General features: G+C 38.7%; 1 protein-coding gene across 1 annotated transcript; it reads right to left on the bottom strand.

Annotated features, from left to right (window-relative positions):
* Positions 1-280: 280 nt before the first annotated feature.
* txnl1 (thioredoxin-like 1) lies at positions 281-22,697 on the bottom strand. Its single transcript, XM_061981074.2, has 8 exons — positions 22,437-22,697; positions 13,121-13,217; positions 10,308-10,481; positions 10,029-10,151; positions 9,724-9,793; positions 6,299-6,471; positions 603-707; positions 281-508 (listed from the first exon to the last, which is right to left on the bottom strand). The coding sequence occupies exons 1-8, from the start codon at positions 22,532-22,534 to the stop codon at positions 479-481; spliced, it is 870 nt and encodes a 289-aa protein (XP_061837058.1). The 5' UTR covers positions 22,535-22,697; the 3' UTR covers positions 281-478.
* Positions 22,698-23,758: the final 1,061 nt, after the last annotated feature.

Genomic DNA, 23,758 nt, shown 5'->3' with positions numbered 1-23,758 from the left:
AATGTATTGGTTAAGCTGATCTCCTAAAATTTCAGTAACACTTGATAATATTCCTATTCTGTTTTGATGGTCCTTCTTACTCAGCATATATGTCATCGAAAGAATTTGGGATTGACCAGTAACTTAGATTCCCTGGGAGGAAGAGCTGGTCAACGAAACAGTACCATTTCACTATCTCATTGTCAAGTCGACTGTTCTGATTTCTGGTAATGGAAAAAAATAGTCACCCAATTATTACTACTGTATAAATTGATAACACAATTGGAAACAACACACATGCCTTTGAAAAAGGACAGTTTTATTTACAGGGGATTTAATTAGAATAACAATAGAAATGATTTATAGACAGAGCGACTGACAATTTATTCATTTCGAGATTGAGGAGGTTGTGCTGATGTGTAAAAGAAACATCTGCTTTAAGTGTGGCAGCTTTGGCAAAGGGCAAAGTCCTTCGAGGCATCATACTCCTCTTTCCCGCTCAGTGACTCTCTCCTTTCTTTCCCACAACCTGCGTGAAAACAAAACACAGCGCCGTCCGGTCATTAGAACAACAAAACATTTGAAAAGGAATGCAAATCAGCCTGTTGTGGTCGATGGCGCACCCTTTTAAAGTCATTCATGTTGGTGGCCTGTACTGGAGTGCCAATGAAAGTCAGGTAGTTGATTTTTGTAGTCTCCTCATCTCCTTGGTTTGATTTGACGAACACCTAGAGATGGGGGGAAAAAGTAAATAGTATGTTTAAGTGATTTGTTGAAATGAAGGAATACTCATCTATTCATGTTCATACAATATGTTCAGAGGTGGGTAGTAACGCGCTACATTTACTCCGTTACATCTACTTGAGTAACTTTTGGGATAAATTGTACTTCTAAGAGTAGTTTTAATGCAACATACTTTTACTTTTACTTAAGTATATTTATAGAGAAGGAACGCTACTTTTACTCCGCTACTTTTATCTACATTCAGCTCGCTACTCGCTACTAATTTTTATCGATCTGTTAATGCACGCTTTGTTTGTTTTGGTCTGTCAGACAGACCTTCAAAGTGCCTGCCTTACTGGTGACGTTTCACTTCGTTCCACCAATCAGATGCAGTCACTGGTGACGTTGGACCAATCAAACAGAGCCAGGTGGTCACATGACCTGACTTAAACAAGTTGAAAAACTTATTGGGGTGTTACCATTTAGTGGTCAATTGTACGGAATATGTACTGTAATGTGCAATCTACTAATAAAAGTTTCAATCAATCAATCAAAAGTGTGAAGGAAAAAAGATACTTTTTTATTTCAACCGTACATCCTGTCAAAAGCCTAAAGACTGACTGCACAGTTCCTGTCTTCACAATAAAAGTGCCGCTCCATCGCGCCTGCGCTTTCAAAATAAGAGTCTCCGAAAGCCAGCGCAAACAAGCTAGCAAGCTACGGAGTTTGCCGCCAATATATTTCTTGTAAAGTGTATAAAAACAAATATGGAAGCTGGACAAATAAGATGCCAAAAACCCAGCACTTTCATGTGGTATTAGACAGAAAGGAGGAACTTTTCTTCTCCTCCATTTGAAAACGTGGACATTATCATCACTACTGTCTGATTGCAATCAATGCAAGTCATCACAATCAGGTAATACACCAACTTATATTCTAGACTTCATGAAAGAAAGGAATCTATATGTTAAACATGCATGTATATTTATTAAAACACCTTTAACATGTAAACAAAAACAGCAAAATAAATACATATAAATTATATACTGTATATATCAATGTATGTATATATATATATATATATATATATATATATATATATATATATATATATATATATATATATATATATATATATATATATATATATATATATGATATGAGTGTGTATGTTACTCATCAGTTACTCAGTACTTGAGTAGTTTTTTCACAACATACTTTTTACTTTTACTCAAGTAAATATTTGGGTGACTACTCCTTACTTTTACTTGAATAATAAATCTCTAAAGTAACAGTACTCTTACTTGAGTACAATTTCTGGCTACTCTACCCACCTCTGAATATGTTACATGCTGTATGGAGGGGATTACACAGCTCATAATGTGTGCTTCACCTTTTCTATTTAAAACTGCAAATAATCAAATACAAGCTTTCTGTCCAGTCACCTTTTTTTTTTAAAAACGCATTACCGTATTTTGCGGAGTATAAGTCGCACCGGCTGAAAATTTGAATTATATTTATATAGCGTTTTTCTCTAGTGACTCAAAGCGCTTTACATAGTGAAACCCAATATCTAAGTTACATTTAAACCAGTGGGAGCAGGTGGGTAAAGTGTCTTGCCCAAGGACACAATGGCAGTGACTAGGATGGCGGAAGCGGGGATCGAACCTGGAATCCTCAAGTTGCTGGCACGGCCGCTCTACCAACCGAGCTATATCGCCCCGTAAAATACCGTAAAAAGCATAATAAAGAAGGAAAAAAACATATATAAGTCGCATTTTTTGGGGAAATTTTTCAAGCCAGTCCCTTACAAGTTTCTCGCTTACTCCAAACTTTCTTTCTGCTGCTCGATCGCCGTTTTCTGCTGCATATTTCACTACTTCCAGCTTGTAACCTGCAGTATAAGATTTCCCTTTTCGATGCCATTTTTGTTCAGCCCTTTTCAGTTTTTATAAGTTACCGCCAATGTTGAAATGATCAATTTTCATAGTTACGGAAGTAGTAGCAAGTAGCATCTTTTTTTTCACAATGCACTTCTGCCATGACCCGCCCCCGCCAATTTTTTTTGGTTGACGTGTGTGTGTGTGACGATTGCTGATATACACCTAGTCGCTTATGTGAATGAGATAAATAATATTATTTGATATTTTTTACGGTAATGTGTTAATAATTTCACACAGAAGTCGCTCCCCCGGCCAAACTATGAAAAAAACTGTGATTTATAATCCAAAAAATACGATAGTATCCCCCTTTTATCTTCACATTTTGTGTATACTGTGTGTAATTTGCTACCACAGTGTTGAGTTGAGTTTAGTTTGTGTTTATTTCGAACATGCATGCATACAACATCACTATTTCCAGTTTCTCTTCTCAACATGTTCGAAAAGGAATAGGAAGAAGCAGAGCTTATTTAATCCAACCCCTTTTCCTTTACATAGCAGTTGCATAATTCTCAATTTACTCACAATATACCTCATAACTAATAACATTAATAAATACATAATAATTAGTGAAGTAAATTATAATTCATTTGGTGAGATAAATAAGATTATCTAGAAAATGAATGGATGGATGAAATAAATTCAGAATGTTTATCATGGTTCTTCTTCTTTGTACTTCGTAAACACTTTAAGTTTGAAGTTTCTTGAAGTGGATCATATTACCGTATTTTTCGGAGTATAAGTCGCACCGGAGTATAAGTCGCACCTGCCGAAAATGCATAATAAAGAAGGAAAAAAACATATATAAATCGCACTGGAGTCCGGCCAAACTATGAAAAAAAACTGCGATTTATAGTCCGAAAAATACGGTAGTACATTTCTTGATTTCTTTGCTTAATCCATTACATAATTGAATTCCACATACTGATATACTGAAGGTCTTAAGTGTTGTACGTGCGTACAAATGTTTTAAATTAAATTTTTCCCTAAGATTATATTTCTCCTCTTTTGTTGTGAAGAATTATTGTATATTTTTGGGTAGCAGATTATAGTTTGCTTTGTGTATAATTGTAGCTGTTTGCAAATTCAGTATTTTCGATTCAATGCATGAAGGGTTTGTATGTTCTCTACATCCAACATTATGTATAATTCTAACTGATCTTTTTTGTAACACAATTAATGAAGGAAGTGTACTTTTGTAGTTATTTCCCCATATTTCTGCACAATAATCAGATATGATAACACTAGCGAGCAGTAGAGAATATGGAGTGATTTTTGGACCAGAACAGTGAGTGAAGAATAAATGAATGCATGAATGGACCAAACTGCACATTAATTATGGCAGTGAGTAAGTACATTCAATGTAAACAGTACTTCTCTCAAGCCTTCTTTTTTGATAACCTAGTCAATATGAAACAATACAATATAGTCATGTAATGTGGTTGTGTATTGTGGTAATGTATTCAGTCAAATACTTTGGTTAAAACTCACTATGCTTTTGTGGCTTGATTATTTGAATAGGGTTTGACTTTATTAAGTTGCTTATCAAAAATTGAAGCCTCTAAGGCAGAACTGTGCAAATATTTTGACTTGGGAGCCACATTGAGAGAAAAAATGTGTCTGGGGGGCCAATGTGTATGTGTGTATAAATGATATATACACATTTAGCTGTAAGAATCTGCTGTACAGTATGTGTGTTTGGGTCCCTTATTTTCCAGGAACACTAATACCAAAAGTCACAACGTCGGATAGAGTTCTAAAAACATTATGACAGACCACCTCAGAAAAATGCAATGGAATCTTAGTTTTTTACTGAATGGGACACCCCAAATGTATATGAAAATAAAGAAAGTGGGATTTACAATATTAACTATGAACAATAAAACACTGTAGTCCTCGATAGATATCTTTTAAAAGCAAGTACAACACAACAAAAATGTAACAAACAGCAAAATATGAACGCAAAGGGTAATAAACACCTACAAAAATATTGTAGCTGAGATAGGCTCCAGCGCCCCCGCGACCCCAAAGGGAATAAGCGGTAGAAAATGGATGGATGGAATATGATATATTATCACTTTTATGCAGACCTTTGTTGTAAAAATTTGCTTCCTCATCTGTTCCTGACACATGCGTTTTTGGCTTGCTGTTCTGAAAACAAACCTCGCCCACTCTGCTTTGTTCCTCGTCTGAGCTGCTGTGACGTAGATTACTGTAATAACTCGTATAACACTCAAAAGTGCAGATTTCAACCATTGAAATACTTTCTATAGTTCAAGACTTACGGTCATTAAAAACAGCACTACACATAATAATGGCGGCTACAGTTTTGATGTTTAAGGGCTAAAAAAATTATGTAGAACATCCAGCAGACCAGATTGAACATCTTTAATGGGCCAAATGTGGCCTGCGGGTGGAACTTTGCCCAGGTCTGCTCTAAGGCTAAAAATATTTCCAGTTATTGAAAATATTAACAGTGCACATCTAAATCTACTTGAATGTGGTCAAAGCGTTTTGATGATTTATGTTTGGTTTTGTATTGTGTAGTTATATTTATATGGTAATTAATATGTTGTGCCTGTAAATTGTTTGCTTGTTGGTGCTTTTGTTTATGTATTGTGTAGTTATAATTATATGCTTTTACTTGTAATTGTATTGAGTTTGTGGACCCCAGGAAGACTAGTGGGTTGTTGTGGCAACCAGCTAATGGGGATCCTTAATAAAAATCAAAAAACAAATCAAAGACTGTGCCTTAAACAGTCGAATGTTTGTGTTCATACCAGGAGCTGGTCCTAAACTCAAAAATACTAGTGCTAGTCTTGATGGTCTGACCATCCTAAAATCCATTTTGGTATGGAGTGGGTGAAATGTTTATCTGATTTCCTTTGCTGATTTTGTGAGTTTACCCTGTAGACATTTTCATGGTAGGCTTAGTCTCTAAGAGAGAAAACATTGAAGATAATTTGAATTAAATGAGTGACCTAAGCACTTGGTGGAGAAACCCTTGTTGGCAAGCACAAAGCAAGGCCATAACCTTTCGAAAAATCACTGTTATCACACAATGTGGAAGCTTGCACTAAGTTTCAGGGCAAGGGAGATCGCTTGTTATCGTCTATTTCTTCCAGCATCCAATTATCGTGCCAACAACCCTCCTTCACAAAGCTTCCTACTGAAAGGACCTAACTCATTTGTGTGCTTAACGGGGAACATCACCAGTCAAATTCCTATTTCACATACAAATTAATATATAACCTTAATTTTACTTTTCTCATTTCCTGTAAAAATAAACCTACATCTTACAAAATTATTCCTCCCACTGCATAACAAATGTGTTAAATAATTATCCCAAAGCTTGAGGTTAAGATGCTTAACGATGCATGTGATCAAGTACTATGATTTTGACAGAGAGTCCTTTCTTGTGTTTCTTTATCTCAAGATCGATTTCTTGTTTTTGTTTCATTTCTCTATTTGACATGTACAAAGTGAATGTGGAAAGGGTAGGCATAATAAGCTTTTAGCTTCAGCCTACACCTTTTTGGTCAGGAAATGTAAACCGATACTTTTATTTATTTATCTGTTATGCACTTGAAGTGTACTGTTTACCAAATAAAAAACATTGAGGAAGATAGCAGTGCCCTAAGTGTTCTGCTCCATACCGTTGCACTCTGCACATTCTGAAACTTGACATAGCGCAAAGGGATTATCCCGTCGTCTTTGTAGTCCTCCTCTGACAGCTCCAAAGTTTGGGTGGCTTCGCTCCTCTCAGCGTCGTCGAAACCCATCGAGCGCGGGAGGTTGATGAACACCTTCACTACTTTAGGAGCCTGGGCTGATACACAGAGAAGGAAGGTGTAAGGACAGACAGCGTTTTCCATGCATTTACTTATTCACCACAGTGGAATTTGGACTGCCAAAGGAGCATTTGGCACTTTTTTTCCCTTTTTTTAATTTTTTAAGTTGGCATGTTTACCCTGCGATTGGCTGATGACCAGTCTGGGGCGAACCCTGCCTCTTACCCGAAGTCAGTTGGGATGGGCTCCAGATTACCCGTGACTCTAATGAGGATAAGCGGTATAGAAAAAGGGTGGAGGAGGGTGTTCGCCTCTCACAAATGCATTATAATGGGATTGCTTGTTTAGACTAGGGGTGTCTTACACTAAAGAAAAATAATCTGGATCCACTAGACCAGGCCTGGGCAATTATTTTGACTCAGGGGCCAAATTTACAGAAAAAATGTGTCTGGGGGCCGGTATATCTGATTTTTAGGAACACTAATAAAAAACCTCAAAATAATGTCTGATTGAATGCTAAAAACGTTATGACAGATCGCCTTAAAAAACGTAATGGAATTTAATTTTTTTTTACTGAATGAGACACCTAGAATGTACATGAAAATAAAGAATGTGTGATTTTCAATATTAACTATTAACAATAAAACACTGAATATTGACAACATATGAACGTCACACCCCCTCTTGATCGACATATTTTATAATCAAGCGAAACGCAACAAAAATGCAACTAACACAGCGAAATATGCACGCTAAGGGTAAAAAAACCCCCACCTACAATCTGATATATCACTAAACTTTAGAACTTTGTAAAATTTGCCACAAAAAAATAGTTTGTCTGCGTTAATAACAACATTGCTAATATTTGGTCAATATTCAGGTCAAGATATGTGCGGTAAATAGAATATTGTTGGCAGGTTTCGGATGGTTAATTAGAGCAGTCCTGGGCAATTATTTTGACTCAGGGGGCCAAATTTTGAGAAAGAAATGTGTCTGGGGGCCGGTATATCTGATATTTAGTAACACTAATACAAAACCTCACAATAATGTCTGATTGAATGCTAAAAACGTTATGACAGACCGCCTTAAAAACGGAATGGAATTTTTAATTGTTTTACTCAGAATGTTAATGAAAATAAAGAATGTGGGATTTACAATATTAACTATAAACGATAAAACACTGAACATTGACAACATATGAACGTCACACCCCCTCTCGATCGACATATTTTACAATCAAGCAAAACGTAACAAAAATGCAACTAACACAGCGAAATATGAACGCGAAGGGTAAAAAACCCCCACCTACAATCTGATATAACTGATAGATCGCTAAGCTTTAAACTTTGTTGTAAAAATCTCCTTCCGCGTCTGTTCCGCTCTGGAAACACTCTGTGGAAACGCTCCCCACCCACACTGCTTGGTGCCTCGTCTGAGCTGCTGTGACGTACATTACCATAGTAACTCGTATATCATGCAAAAGCACAGATTCCAACCATTGAAATACTTTGTATAGTTCAAGACTTATGGTACGGTAATTTAAAAACATCACTGCACATCATAATGGTAGCTACAGTTTCCATCTTAAAGATCTAAAAAAATATTTGGGAATGTCCGGCAGGCCAGATTGAAAAGGCTGCATGCGGCCCCCGGGCCCTAATTTGCCCAGATCAGCACTCGACATCACCTTTTGAAAATGTATTTCTTTATTTACATTTTGCCTGTTACAACAATTAATCAAATAAAATGTGGTGTGCATGTGGCGGATGTTAGCTAGTATATCTGTGCTATATTAGGATGTGTGCAAACCTCACTCCTAACCCTCACCCTAATATGTGCACTGCACAGCAAGGTGATAACCTGTTTCTCTTCATTGAATGGCAACACTGCTAAACGTAACTCTCAATCGGTGGGGATATGTAGTCGCTGATTCGTGCACAGCCTGTAAAGGGTTGGACTGCTCAGGATGACCACTGTTACAATTACTGTGAGTCGCAGTGGCGATTGCTCATTGACTACAAGGTAAGCTAAACTTTCCCTATAAAACTTTATAAAATAATTGATCAAATTTGCATTGTTGAATTTAAATTTGTCGACCTAAAACTGTGCTAAAATGTGCTTAATTTTGTGAGTATGTTGAGCATTAATCAGCTGTTGCGTAAATTTTGACTCTGGCGCGATCTCTGTTCGGCAGCAGCACAGACGCTGCCAGTGTAAATTGAAGCCCTAGCACCAGCACATGGATGCTCACAGCAAGAAAGTTAGACCTCAATTTGATAAACTGGAAAAAAAATGTCACTTCCAGGGACGCTGGGCTTGTGCATTTACATTGCCAACATTATTCTATATTTTTACAGTCGAAAGTGCGCTCATTGGAGAGAGGCTGCACTTACTCCGCTCAAGACGCCAAAAATTGGGATACTTAAAGAGGATTTTTTCATATAAGAAATATTTTAATAATTTATACTCTGAGAAAAAAACAACGTCATTAAAAAAATATTAATCGACAAAAAAAAAAAATCCATCCATCATCATCATAATGATTGTGAACGATAGTCAAAACGTGCAGTTTCCCTTTAAAGATAATAGTCACACCATTGGTCACCTAATATATCACTATATTGATGAACAAAAGAGTTAAGTGCCAGTCATTTGTGGTTGTTTTTGCTGCCTCCACAAAAGGCGCATAATAGCCGGTGAATGGGTTTTTATGTGAAAAGACTTATCTTTTTAAAACTCTACTCGCGTAGTTAATTGGACATTTTTTAACAGTGGTGTGGAGGAAACGTGTACTTAAACTAATGTTCATTCCTGCTTTAGAGTTGTATTTTTTTGACATTTTCAGTCATTGAATGTGTCCTGACTGGTTATTGGTTGTAGATATTGTTTAAGCGTGTTTTTTCATTTTATTGTTGATCGACTATCTCCTCGTCATCCTATCAACATCCGTGCATAAGCTACAATATTTTATATCCGCACAAAAACTTAAAATCCGTAGGTTTGTAACTTTAGTCGGGATGTCGGTAGATGAGAGCAATACCCGGTAGTCTTACGGGGAATCAGGAAGAGTTGATAGGTCTGACTAAGGTTCTAAAACATAAAATGTTGCACATTTCTTGTGACACAAGCCAAAAAGGTCAGTTTTACCTGTCAGTTTTTGCGTTAATTGCGCAAATTAGACGATGCTGTTCAGTGTGTAACACTGATAATTATTAAAAACAATGTAAAACTGTCAGTAGAACCATGTGACTTGACACTAGTGGAGACCTGCAAAAAATACCGGTACTCACCAAATTCCGAGCACTGTAATTTCATGGAAAAGAGCCTCACAGGCTGGTTGAAAGCGATTGTTGTAAGCAACTGCAAAAGACACACAAAACAATTATCTTTTTTTTCATTATGAATGAATAAGTAAATGTGAAACTCCATTCTTTAGTACACACTGTAACTAATACAACTGAACTCGTACAATAAGCGCTGAAAAAACGACTAGTCCAGAAACGCTGCAGGTTGTAGGCGCATTTTAGGACATCTAGCATGAACATGAGAAATGTAAGTGTTTTGCTAATTATTGGGTCTTGTTATGCTTTCCTACCTGCTCATCACAGTCTGATTCCAGGTAAGAAGAATCTTTTACTAAGCAATTGTCAAAGCCGCAGTCATCACTCTCGTTGAGACACTCGCATCCGGCTTTGTTGACAAAAGGCATGAGGTCCATCTGGAAACCGAATAAGAGGACTTCAGTATTACATGTGTTGTATTTAGCATTAGATTAAAAACTACTTACAGAATGCATCTAGTAAATCATACATGAATCAAAACTAGACTTTGGAATAGAGTTAGTTTTGCACATTCCACAAAGATGCGCACGTACATATCCCTTTGGTATGTCGGAGTCATCGCCATTTCCTGAATCATTTTCTGTCCACTGTTTGATCTTCTCCTCCAGACCTGCAGCGTCCGCCCCCTGGTACTGGTCCACTTTACCCCGGTTCCTGAAGAACAAGAATGTCGGTGTGGCTGATATGTTGTTGGCATCCGCCGTTGACTGAGGAAGAGTGACACAGTTCAGTCAAATTGGTTTGAATGATTTCTCAGCACAGGCAGCAACTCACACCAATCGCATCAAAGTGATCGGTTCAAAACGTCTGGTTAATTTATCATTTTGACCAAAAATATGAAATGACTGCACAGCATTAACTTTATTAGTGAAGACTGACATAACCTTGTTTTTCCAAGCAAGGAAGGAAGGTGAGTGAGTTTGAAGGACAGCGTTGGGAAGAAAAAGTGGATGGTATTCATTAAATTAGATAAATAATTAATCAAAAACATGACCAAGTTTAGCCAACTCGGGGAAGCAGTTGGAGCGTACCACTGCTAATCCGCACTATACTGAAGCAGGGGAATGTTAAAATAATATTTAAACGACGGACATTTATTCATGAAAACAGAAAACCTGCTGATGGTATGTTTGACAAAGAAACAGCTCGAAGGAGATACTGTGAAAGTCCACTCTCCAAGGCAAAGGCATGTACATTATTAATACATTACATTGTAAAACTACAGTACAGTAGTTATTTATAGTACAATATATTATATTGGTTTTAATACAATATTTCCGATATAAAAGGTTGTTTTTCTTTTAAAAGGAATGTTATATGTTCAAATCGTGCCATTTTGGGGAGACCAAGCCCCGATTAAAATTATTTCAATTCATTTTAATGGGAGAAGTTGATTTGAGAACTAGATGAGGCAATTCCTGAAGGAATTGTGTGTGAATGCTCCAATGCTGACGTTGAACTGAAAACCTGGAACTTTTTTATAATTGTTGAAGTAGAGCACACAATTCCCAAACAGGCTGAGTATTTTGAAGTTGAAACTGTTTGAATCAGAAGAAAAATGTGAGGGTTGTGGAACTTTGAAGTATGTCCCATTGATTACAATGGGAATTTCCGGAAAAGCGGGAATTTTTTTGGAAAATGGTAAAAAAAACTTGAATGGTCTGAATGAGTTGAAATAATTGGTGTTGGAAGTTTTCAAATCGGTCGAGAAATGTTGAAGTAGTCCATCCATCCATCCATCTTCTTCCGCTTATCCGAGGTCGGGTCGCGGGGGCAGCAGCCTAAGCAGGGAAGCCCAGACTTCCCTCTCCCCAGCCACTTCGTCCAGCTCTTCCTGTGGGACCCCGAGGCGCTCCCAGGCCAGCCGGGAGACATAGTCTTCCCAACGTGTCCTGGGTCTTCCCCGCAGCCTCCTACCAGTCGGACGTGCCCTAAACACCTCCCTAGGGAGGCGTTCGGGTGGCATCCTGACCAGATGCCCGAACCACCTCATCTGGCTCCTCTCCATGTGGAGGAGCAGCGGCTTTACTTTGAGCTCCCCCCCGGATGGCAGAGCTTCTCACCCTATCTCTAAGGGAGAGCCCCGCCACCCGGCGGAGGAAACTCATTTCGGCCGCTTGTACCCGTGATCTTGTCCTTTCGGTCATAACCCAAAGCTCATGACCATAGGTGAGGATGGGAACGTAGATCAACCGGTAAATTGAGAGCTTTGCCTTCCGGCTCAGCTCCTTCTTCACCACAACGGATCGATACAGCGTCCGCATTACTGAAGACGCCGCACCGATCCGCCTGTCGATCTCACGATCCACTCTTCCCTCACTCGTGAACAAGACTCCGAGGTACTTGAACTCCTCCACTTGGGGCAAGATCTCCTCCCCAACCCGGAAATGGCACTCCAACCTTTTCCGGGCGAGAACCATGGACTCGGACTTGGAGGTGCTGATTCTCATCCCAGTCGCTTCACACTCGGCTGCGAACCGATCCAGTGAGAGCTGAAGATCCTGGCCAGATGAAGCCATCAGGACCACATCATTTGCAAAAAGCAGAGACCTAATCCTGCAGCCACCAAACCAGATCCCCTCAACGCCTTGACTGCGCCTAGAAATTGAAGTAGTAACATTTTTAATTGAGTAATAGTATTAATGAATTCCTGGAATTTCGGGAAAACCGGGAATTTTTCCAGTTCGAAAAACAACTTTGTTTTTTGTCCTGAAAGAGGAATGTTTGGACGGTGGAACGGATCAAGTGAGTTGAAAAATGTGGAATGAGTAAAGGGTCAAAAAAGGGTTTGAAAAACGGGAATCCTGGGAACTCCTGGAATTTTTTGGAACTTGGAACTTGAAAAGTTTGAATGTCCAGAATGAGTGGAATATGTTGAAGGTGGAATGGTTTTAATCGGTAGGAAAATGTGGAAATGGTGGAAGTTTGAAAAATGGCCAATTCATTTTGAATGGGAGAAATGTCCCGGAAAACCGGGAAATCTGGGAATTTTTGGAATTTGTCAAGGGAAAGCCCTGCGATTCCCGAATAGACTGAACAGTTGGCAGTTGGAACAGTTTGAATTGGTTTGAAATCTGGAGAAGAAAAATAAGTTGAAATAGATTAATTTTGGTGTAGAAAACCATATGTGTGAATGCTTTGGAGCATTCACACAATAAGAGCTCAGTCCCAGAATAAATTAAGCTCACGTAAAAAGAAGAAAAAAGCTAAATTCTACCCTGGACTCCAAAAGGTTGATCCACTGATTTTAAACAAAAACTGAGGGAAATACCACCTACAGGCTTCATGTCTTTTAATATACTGTACCAAGATGAATTGCACATTGTGTGTTTGCGATCAGACTGACCTGACAGACGTGGACATCTACTTCAAGGAAGACGACTTGTGGATACTTGTTACTCAACGTGTTAAATGCTGGACCTATTCTGACACATGGTCCGCACCTGAGGGGGAAGCAGAAAGAGAACTTGTGTAAATGATCAGGTCATTTCACAGCAAAAGATGTTAGCCTGGTAAGGTTTGCGATGTGCGACATTATTTTCTCTGTGGTGGGGTTTTTGTTTGTACTAATTGAAGAGCACAAATGTTGATTACATAGTTTACATTTCCCAGAAGTGCCTCCACTTTGAGATTTCCAGATGCGATCTCGGAAAGTGCAAAAAATCAACACGCAAAATTTCACATTTCAAGATCATACAAAATTATACTCAAAGGTAAGTTGGCAATACTTTGTTTAGAATTTAATATTGTTCTATACATACAGTACAGGCCAAAAGTTTGGACACACCTTCTCCTCATTCAATGCATTTTCTTTATTTTCATGACTATTTACATTAAGGCTGAAACGACGCGTCGACGTAGTCGACGTCATCGGTTACGTAAATACGTCGACGTCATTTTTGTGTGTCGACGCGTCGCATATTTACGTCACACTACCGTCATGGCGGAGTGCAAAGCAGACGATGCGAGGAGTGCGAGCGAGGGGAAAAAAGCACGCCAAAAGTCGTCAAAAGTGTGGGAGTATTTCAATAAACGGCCTAATAATTTTGTTGTATGCACACTGTGTCGAGCGGAAATGGCCTATCATAGCAGCACAACGGCTATGAACGAAATTTTGAAAAGAAAACACCCGACCGCGTTCTTGCCATCACCATCAACTAGTCAATCGTCCGTGTGAGTATACGTTGTCATCATTACACAAAAACATGAATGTGTCATTTGTATCTGCGTTGTAAATTCATAAAGTAAAGCACCGTTTCGCTCTGAGAGGAGCGTTTGGCGTGCCTGTTCAGTGTTTACAAAGACGCGCTCCTCTTTAACGCTGTGGAGAGGCGGGGCCGACGAGCGAGCGGCGAGGCGGGGCGCGCCGGGAGAGACGCCGCAATCGTGCCCAGGTGCGCGATCCGCGCACCTGGGCACGATCATCCAATCTCCTCTCGCTGAAGAAAAGGGGAGCAGCAGAGAGACTGGAAGGAGCCAGAGTGAAGCTGACGTGGAGCGAGAGAGGAGGAGAGACAGAGACAGAGGACGACGAGCGAGCAAGCGAGCGAGCGAGGAAGAGGAGCTGAAAAGCTAGGAAAGAAAGAGAAAAGACTTGGAAGAGAAAAGACTTGGAAGAGAAAAGACTTTGTGTAAAATTAAAAGATTGTAAACCCGTCTGGCGTTCAGTCTGTCGGTCCTGAAAGAACCCCACGGCACAAGACGTGTCACAAACGCTAACGTTAATTAGTTGTGCAAATACCTTTTACAACATTAACAGTTACATATACTATGCACAAACAAACAATTAACTTTCACTTTAATCATACTATCATTGTTGTGTTATTAAGAAAAATAAGCAATACTTGTACTTTTGTTGAAATGTTTACACTGTTACAGAATATTTCGTTTTGCACTTTTTTGTATTGGATGTTTATCTTTATTTTTGCACATTTTAGCAAATAAGCAATACTTTTACTTTTGTTGAAATGTTTACACTGTTACAGAATATTTCTGTTTTGCACTTTTTTGTATTGGATGTTTATCATTATTTTTGCACATTTTAAAGCAAAATAAGCAATACTTTTACTTTTGAAATGCTTATACTATTGCAGAATATTAAGATTTGCAGTGGATGTTTACTTTTATATTTGCACATTAAAAAGCAAATAAGCTACTTTTAATTTTGTTAAATGTTAAAAGTTTTAAATGTTTACATTGTTACAGAATATTTTGTCATGTTGTTGTCAATGTTGACTGAGTGGCCATACTTTTTTTTTTTGTAAATAAAAGCCATGCCTTTTGAAAAAACTGGCCTACATTTATTTTTTCATCTTCATTTTAAATTAAAAAAATAATCGGTAAAAGGAAAAATAATCTGTAGATTAATCGAAAAAAATAATCTAGATTAACCGATTAATCGAAAAAAATAATCTATAGATTAATCGATAGAAAAATAATCGTTAGCAGCAGCCTTAATTTACATTGTAGATTGTCACTGAAGGCATCAAAACTATGAATGAACACATGTGGAATTATGTACTTAACAAAAAAGGTAAAATAACTGAAAACATATTTTGTATTCTAGTTTCTTCAAAATAGCCACCCTTTGCTTTGATTACTGCTTTGCACACTCTTGGCATTCTCTCGATGAGCTTCAAGCACACCCGTGAAGTGAAAACCATTTCAGGTGACTACCTCTTGAAGCTCATATTGCTGGGTATTGTGGCCAAACAGCTCAATGTTGGTTTCATCTGACATCACATGGACAAAGATAAGACCTTCTGGAGGAAAGTTCTGTGGTCAGATGAACTGCAAATTGAGCTGTTTGGCCACAATACCCAGCAATATGTTTGGAGGGGAAAAGGTGAGGCCTTTAATCCCAGGATCACCAAGCATGGTGGTGGTTGTATTATGCTCTGGGCTTGTTTTGCTGCCAATGGAACTGGTGCTTTACAGAGAGTAAATAGGACAATGAAAAAGGAGGATTACCTCCAAATTCTTCAAGACAACCTTTTTATTTAGCTTTTATTTAACCAGGTAAAAATCCCATTGAGATCAAAGATCTATTTTCCAAGGGAGACCTGGCCAAGAGGGCAGCAGCAAGGTTACATTAAAAACCGTAAACAACACATAAAACATCACATTTAGAACATTAAAACTTGCTCACATAACACATGTGCATACAGACAAGGTAGACTGCAGTCCTTTCACAAAGCTTTAAACTCATTCAATGTAACAAGGGTTTGAAGTTGAATATTCGATTGTAGGTTATTCCAAGCCTTCGGTGCTGAAAACCTAAATGTTTTCTTGCCCAGTTCAGTTCTTACTTTGGGGATGACAAATTGCAGAACATTCATTGAACGAAGAATGTTCAACCTAAAATCATCAGCCCGGAGGTTGGGTCTTGGGCGCAGTTGGGTGTTACAACAGGACAATGACCCCAAACACACTTCAAAAGTGGTAAAGGAATGGCTAAATCAGGCTAGAATTAAGGTTTTAGAATGGCCTTCCCAAAGTCCTGACGTAAACGTGTGGACAATGCTGAAGAAACAAGTCCATGTCAGAAAACCGACAAATTTAGCTGAACTGCACCAATTTTGTCAAGAGGAGTGGTCAAAAATTCAACCAGAAACTTGTGGATGGCTACCAAAAGCGCTTTATTGCAGTGAAACTTGCCAAAGGACATGTAACCAAATATTAACATTGCTGTATGTTAGGGCTGGGCGATATATCGAAAATACTCGCTATATCGCGGGTTTGTCTCTGTGCAATACAGGAAATGACTATATAGAATAAAATACAAAGTACTTTATTGATCCCTGGGGGAAATTCAGCACCACAGTTCGCTCACATTAGACAATAAACATTAAGGTATTTTTACATGTGAATAATATAAATACAGTATGTTATACAGCATTATTCACATGTGAATAACATAAATACAGTCTATTATACAGCATTATTCATATAGTGAGTATTTGAGTATACGTTCTCACGCAGTTGCTTTTAGCTGCGGGCATTACACTACAGGCGTTTCTCAGTCTTTCTTCTCTCTCCTTCTTACAGAGACGTACAACAAGCGCACCTTCTTACATACGTCACATACTTGTCATGTCTGTGTAATCATGTTTTGTTTTAAGTCATGTTTTGTTTAGTTTCTGGCTTTTCACTCCCTTGTCTTGTTTCCATGATTACCCCATTAGTTTCACCTGTTCCACGTTTGGACTCATTGTGCACTCTTGATTGTCACCATAGCAACCCATTAGTTTTCACCTGTCACGTCACGCACCTGTTTCACGTCTTGAGTCACGCACCTGTTTTCGTTAATCATGTCTGTAGTATTTAAGTTCGGTGTTTTTCAGTTTGTCTTTCTGACGACATCACCACATTTATGCTCTGTCCATTCTTTCCATGTCCATTCTTCATGCAACTATTTTTGTCCAAGCCAAGTAAGTTTTTGTTCCATGTTTATAGTCTTTTTGGTTTCATAGTTTGTTCTCCGCCATTGTGCGTGTTTTTCGTTTGTACTTTTCTGCTATAGTCTTTTGGTTTCATAGTTTATTCTCCGCCACTGTGCGCGCCTTTCGTTTTAAATCATGTACCTTCATTCCCGTCTCGCCCGTGCCAACTTTCCGTTGCATCCCGTAAAAGCAAACACTCAAGATCAAGTCATGACAATACTGTGTCGCGCGTGCAACGTCATACGCCCTCGCCAAATGGGAATTTTTATTTGACAGCTATTGAAATATCTTGTGTGACATCATGCACAAAAGCGCACTTTATTTGTTTTAAAATATTGTAGTGGCGTTCTGTACAAAAAGTGCACTTTAATTTAGTGTTGTTTTGATAAGTCATCTTAGTGACATCATGCACAAAAGTGCACTAAAAGCTTGTTTTAAAATGTCTCTGACAATCTTGCACTTTTTTTTTTAAAATTACATGAATGTTTGTGCCACTGATTAATAAATACAGTTTCGGTAAATTGACTTAGTTGTAGGGGTGTAAAGGTATGTGTATTTGTATTGAATTGTTTCGGTACGGGGGTTCCGGTTCGGTTCGGAGGTGTACCAACGAGTTTCCACACGGACATATTAAGTAGCGTAACGCACGTTGTGTAAACAATGCACACCGAGGCACAACATACGGCATGCTAGCAGCTAACGGGCTACGATAGACTGACCATAAGTCCTCTTTTCACCGGACATGTCCTCTTTTGCGGAGCTGTCAGGGCGGAGTTTCTTAAATGCCTCAAATGTCTGGCATTTTGAGTTAGGGTTGCGTGTATTTTCAATGTACGTTCAGGGTTAAGAAGGGGTTAAAAACAAAACAAATTGTGAGCGCAGCAGCATTGGTGAAGGAGGGGCAGAGACAGAGAGAGAGAGAGAGAGAGTTATGATAAACGCGCATGCGTCGCCAGGCTCTGCTTTTTATCCATAGATTTATCAGATTTTATTTTTTATTATCTATAGCAGGGGTGTCAAAAGTGTGCCCCGGAGGCCATTTGCGGCCCACACCTAATGTTTTAAAGGCCAACGGCACATTCTAAAAATACTATTAAAATAAACAAAAACATAACAAAGGTGAAATAAAAAAGCTTAAAGGGGAACATTATCACCAGACCTATGTAAGCGTCAATACATACCTTGATGTTGCAGAAAAAAGACCATATTTTTTTTTAACCGATTTCCGAACTCTAAATGGGTGAATTTTGGCGAATTAAACGCCTTTCAAATATTCGCTCTCGGAGCGATGACGTCACAACGTGACGTCACATCGGGAAGCAATCCGCCATTTTCTCAAACACCGAGTCAAATCAGCGCTGTTATTTTCCGTATTTTCGACTGTTTTCCGTACCTTGGAGACATCATGCCTCGTCGGTGTGTTGTCGGAGGGTGTAACAACACCAACAGGGACGGATTCAAGTTGCACCAGTGGCCCAAAGATGCGAAAGTGGCAAGAAATTGGACGTTTGTTCCGCACACTTTACTGACGAAAGCTATGCTACGACAGAGATGGCAAGAATGTGTGGATATCCTGCGACACTCAAAGCAGATGCATTTTCAACGATAAAGTCAAAGAAATCTGCCGCCAGACCCCCATTGAATCTGCCGGAGTGTGTGAGCAATTCAGGGACAAAGGTCCTCGGTAGCACGGCAAGCAATGGCGGCAGTTTGTTCCCGCAGACGAGCGAGCTAAACCCCCTGAATGTCTTGGCTCACACCGTCCCTTATGCCACCGAAGATGATCAAGAGAAGAATATCGACCCTAGCTTCCCTGGCCTGCTGACATCAACTCCAAAACTGGACAGATCAGCTTTCAGGAAAAGAGAGCGGATGAGGGTATGTCTACAGAATATATTAATTGATGAAAATTGGGCTGTCTGCACTCTCAACGTGCATGTTGTTGCCAAATGTATTTCATATGCTGTAAACCTAGTTCATAGTTGTTAGTTTCCTTTAATGCCAAACAAACACATACTAATCGTTGGTTAGAAGGCGATCGCCGAATTCGTCCTCGCTTTCTCCCGTGTCGCTGGCTGTCGTGTCGTTTTCGTCGGTTTCGCTTGCATACGGTTCAAACCGATATGGCTCAATAGCTTCAGTTTCTTTTTCAATTTCGTTTTCGCTACCTGCCTCCACACTACAACCATCCGTTTCAATACATTCGTAATCTGTTGAATCGCTTAAGCCCCTGAAATCCGAGTCTGAATCCGGGCTAATGTCGCTATAGCTTGCTGTTCTTTCCCCCATGTTTGTTTGTGTTGGCTTCACTATGTGACGTCACAGGAAAATGGACGGGTGTTTATAACGATGGTTAAAATCAGGAACTTTGAAGCTTTTTTTAGGGATATTGCGTGATGGGTAAAATTTGGAAAAAAACTTCGAAAAATATAGTAAGCCACTGAGTACTGATTTTTAATGGTTTTAACCATTCTGAAGTTGTGATAATGTTCCCCTTTAAAGGTTAAATGTAATTTAGAAAAAGTTGCAATGTTGACTAATAAAACAAAGCTGTTTTTTTTTTTTTTTCAAACAGTCATGGCTCAAAACAAAATATTGACTCAAAATCAATGTTATTATGAATTATTGACCTATCCAAGTTTCCGATTACTTCACATCAAATATTCCACTAAGAAAAATATTTTTGGTGGAAGATTTTGCAAATTTAGTAAATAAATAACCCCAAAATGTATATTTTGTTGTTTTCTTACTGTACCGAAAATAAACCGAACCGTGACCTCTACACCGAGGTACGTACCGAACCGAAATTTTTGTGTACCGTTACACCCCTACTTAGTTGTGATGTCCCTCTCTGCATGAACGTTTAAAATGAGCATATATTAGTGCAGTATGAACTAGGGATGTCCCGATCCGATATTTGGATCGGATCGGCCGCCGATATTTGCAAAAAAATGCGTATCGGCAAGGCATGGGAAAATGCCGATCCAGATCCAGTTAGAAAAAAAAACTCTGCTCCGTGTTTTCCAACGCACCTATTTAAATAGTACATTCCACTTTTCTGCTGCTCCCTAACTTCCGTTCCGCATTTTCCAGCACACCTTCAACACATCCACAGGTCTGTGGATTCTCACGCAGTTGCTTTTAGCTGCTGGCATTACACGACAGGCTCTTCTCACTCTTTTCTGTGTCTGTGCTTCTCACAGACAGCAAGCGCACCTTCTTACACACGTCACATACTGTCACGTCATACGTCACATACGTATACGTCCTCCCCGAGCAGAGAGGTAGCAGCATGGCTAACGTTAGCTGTGATGCTAGCGCAGCCGTGTGACCAACGATCTCTCTAAGGTGCGCGCTTGTGCAATTGCGCACTGTTTAAACGTCCTCTGCGCATAGCAATTATATGCCACGCACAAAATCAAATAAAAAAATAAGCGCATAACAATTTTCGACACACGGACACGACAGAGAAAACATTTTTCATCATCATTGTTCAGATATTATAACGTCTGTCGAGACGCTTATCTCCGTTCGGTGCCACACGCCCACACCATCAAAATGCCGAGGCAAAAATTTCCACATCTACACCGTATGAAAAAATTAGTGATTTTTTTAGTTGTGATTTCCTTCTCTGCATGAAAGTTTAAAATTAGCATATATTAATGCAGTATGAAGAAGAATGTTTTAATTTAGACATGCAAGCCTTGAAAGAAAATGTTGAAAATCAAGACTACATTTCCGGCAAATGGATGCATTTCTACCCTATATTTTAACTTTAGATTTATTCTCATATCAAACTCTTTTGGCTGTCTTTTTGACACTTACATCCGGCGCCCCCCTCCACACCCTGGATTATAAATAATGTAAATAATTCAATGTGATTATCTTGTGTGATGACTGTATTATGACGATAGTATATATCTGATAGTATATATCTGTATCATGAATCAATCCCGAATGGATCCCGACTTAAAACAAGTTGAAAAACTTATTGGGGTGTTACCATTTAGTGGTCAATTGTACGGAATATGTACTTCACTGTGCAACCTACTAATAAAAGTCTCAATCAATCAATCAAAACAAATAGAATCATCATACTGCTGTGATTATATGCATCAAGTGTTCATTCAAGGCTAAGGCAAAATATCGAGATATATATCGTGTATCGCAATATGGCCTTAAAATATCGCAATATTAAAAAAAGGCCATATCGCCCAGCCCTAGTTTCAATGATGCCATTTCTGTTTGTCATGTATAATTTTGTCTATTTTGTGTTTATCCTTGAATAAACAGGTCAGTTTCTTGTTACCAACCATTGTGTATTATTCAAACTCACCTAATTCAGCTGGCTAGTTGTTATCAAGAGTACGAAAACCCTTTTCAAAATGATTCTGACAACTAAGTAGGCTAAATAACTTTAAACTTTAATACATGCTAGGATAGGCCATTATCGGTCAGTATCGGATCGTGGTGCAAAAACAATATCGGTATCGGATCGGAAGTGCAAAAACCTGGATCGGGACATCTCTAGTATGAACAAGAATGTTTTTAATGTAGACACATAGAATCATCATACAGGTGTAATTATATGGATCAAGTGTTCATTCAAGGTTAAGGCAAAATATCGAGATATATATCGTGTATCGTGACACAGCCTAAAAAATATCGAGATAATAATAAAAGGCCATATCGCCCAGCCCTAACTGTATGTCTACTTTTGACCCAGATTTGGTCACATTTTCAGTAGACCCATAATAAATTCATAAAAGAACCAAACTTCATGAATGTTTTTAGTGACAAACAAGTGTGTGCTCCAATGACAGCCATGACATTATGTTCTTTACAAGTGTATGTAAACTTTTTGACCACGACTGTACATATATGGCAAGTACAGCAAAGACAAAATCAAGCAGCTGCGGAAAAGACAGCACATTGTATTTTATTTTAAGACACAAAGGCCCGAGATCAAACCTTTAATTCATCATTAAATCATCAAACTGGAGCCAAGTCGCCCTAATATTGCTTTGTCATTGTAAGCAACTATGCTACTCCAGCTAATGCTAGCATGATGCTAACATACACATTATTTAATGAAGTTCTACGCAGTTTTTTTGACACTTTTTGAATATAGTTAAATGACATTAAGTGCCATTTTAGTCAGTAAGAAAGGGGGCCAGGGGGTTTGAGTGAGCTCGGCTCGGCCGAAGCTGGGTGTCTTACCCGGCCATTGTGAACTTTACCACCGCCAGCCTGGAGCCTGCGGCCGCTAGCTCCGGTAGGAAGTCCGGATCACTCCCGATCACTTTAACGCCGACCATGGTGGGAACACAGTTTATATCAGCAGCGAGGTCTTGTTGCCACGGAATTATTCCAGTGAATTGTTATAAAATATGTATTTAATGTTTTTAGCTTTGCGTGAGTACAGTAGCTAACTCGCTGTCTATTTGTGAGCCACACTTCAGACGCAGGAAAAGAGGAGACACGTGACCTTCTGATTAGCCAATAGGGATCTTAAAGGCGTGGCCTCTGTGTTTGTTTCTTTCATGAACCCTAGTAAAATGCATTACCGCCATCTAGAGTATTGGAGTGTGATGACATTAATATACACTATATTGCCAAAAGTATTTGGCCACCTGCCTTGACTCACATTAGAGATGCGCGGTTTGCGGACACAACCGCGGAGTCCGCGGATTATCCGCGGGTCGGGCGGTTGAAAAAAAAAAAAAAAAAAAGATTTTATCCGTGGGTCGGGCGGTTGAAATAAAAAAAAAAAAGATTTTAAATAGATTCAGGCGGGTGGCAGTTAAACCAATTCGGAAATATATATACATAGTTAAATGTTGTTACCAGAGGTGGGTAGAGTAGCCAGAAATTGTACTCAAGTAAGAGTACTGTTACTTTAGAGATTTATTACTCAAGTAAAAGTAAGGAGTAGTCACCCAAATATTTACTTGAGTAAAAGTAAAAAGTATGTTGTGAAAAAACTACTCAAGTACTGAGTAACTGATGAGTAACATATACACACACACACACACATATATATATATATATATATATATATATATATATATATATACACGCACACACACACACACACACATATATATACACATATATATATACACATATATATATATACATACATTGATATATACAGTATATAATTTACATTTATTTATTTTGCCGTTTTTGTTTACATGTTAAAGGTGTTTTAATGAATATACATGCATGTTTAACACATATAGATTCCTTTATTTCATGAAAACAAGAATATAAGTTGGTGTACTACCTGATTCTGATGACTTGCATTGATTGTAATCAGACAGTAGTGCTGGTAACGTCCACGTTTTCAAATGGAGGAGAAAAAAAGTTCCTCCTTTCTGTCTAATACCACATGAAAGTGGTTGGTTTTTGGCTTCTTATTCGTCCAGCTTCCATATTCGTTTTTATAAGAAATACATTGGCGGCAAACTCCGTAGCTTGCTAGCTTGTTTGCGCTGGCTTTCGGAGACTCTTATTTTGAAAGCGCAGGCGCGATGGAG

Source organism: Nerophis lumbriciformis, linkage group LG20, assembly GCF_033978685.3.
Source record: "Nerophis lumbriciformis linkage group LG20, RoL_Nlum_v2.1, whole genome shotgun sequence".
Lineage (NCBI taxonomy): Eukaryota > Metazoa > Chordata > Actinopteri > Syngnathiformes > Syngnathidae > Nerophis > Nerophis lumbriciformis.
This window is presented reverse-complemented; position numbering and strand designations above follow the sequence as displayed.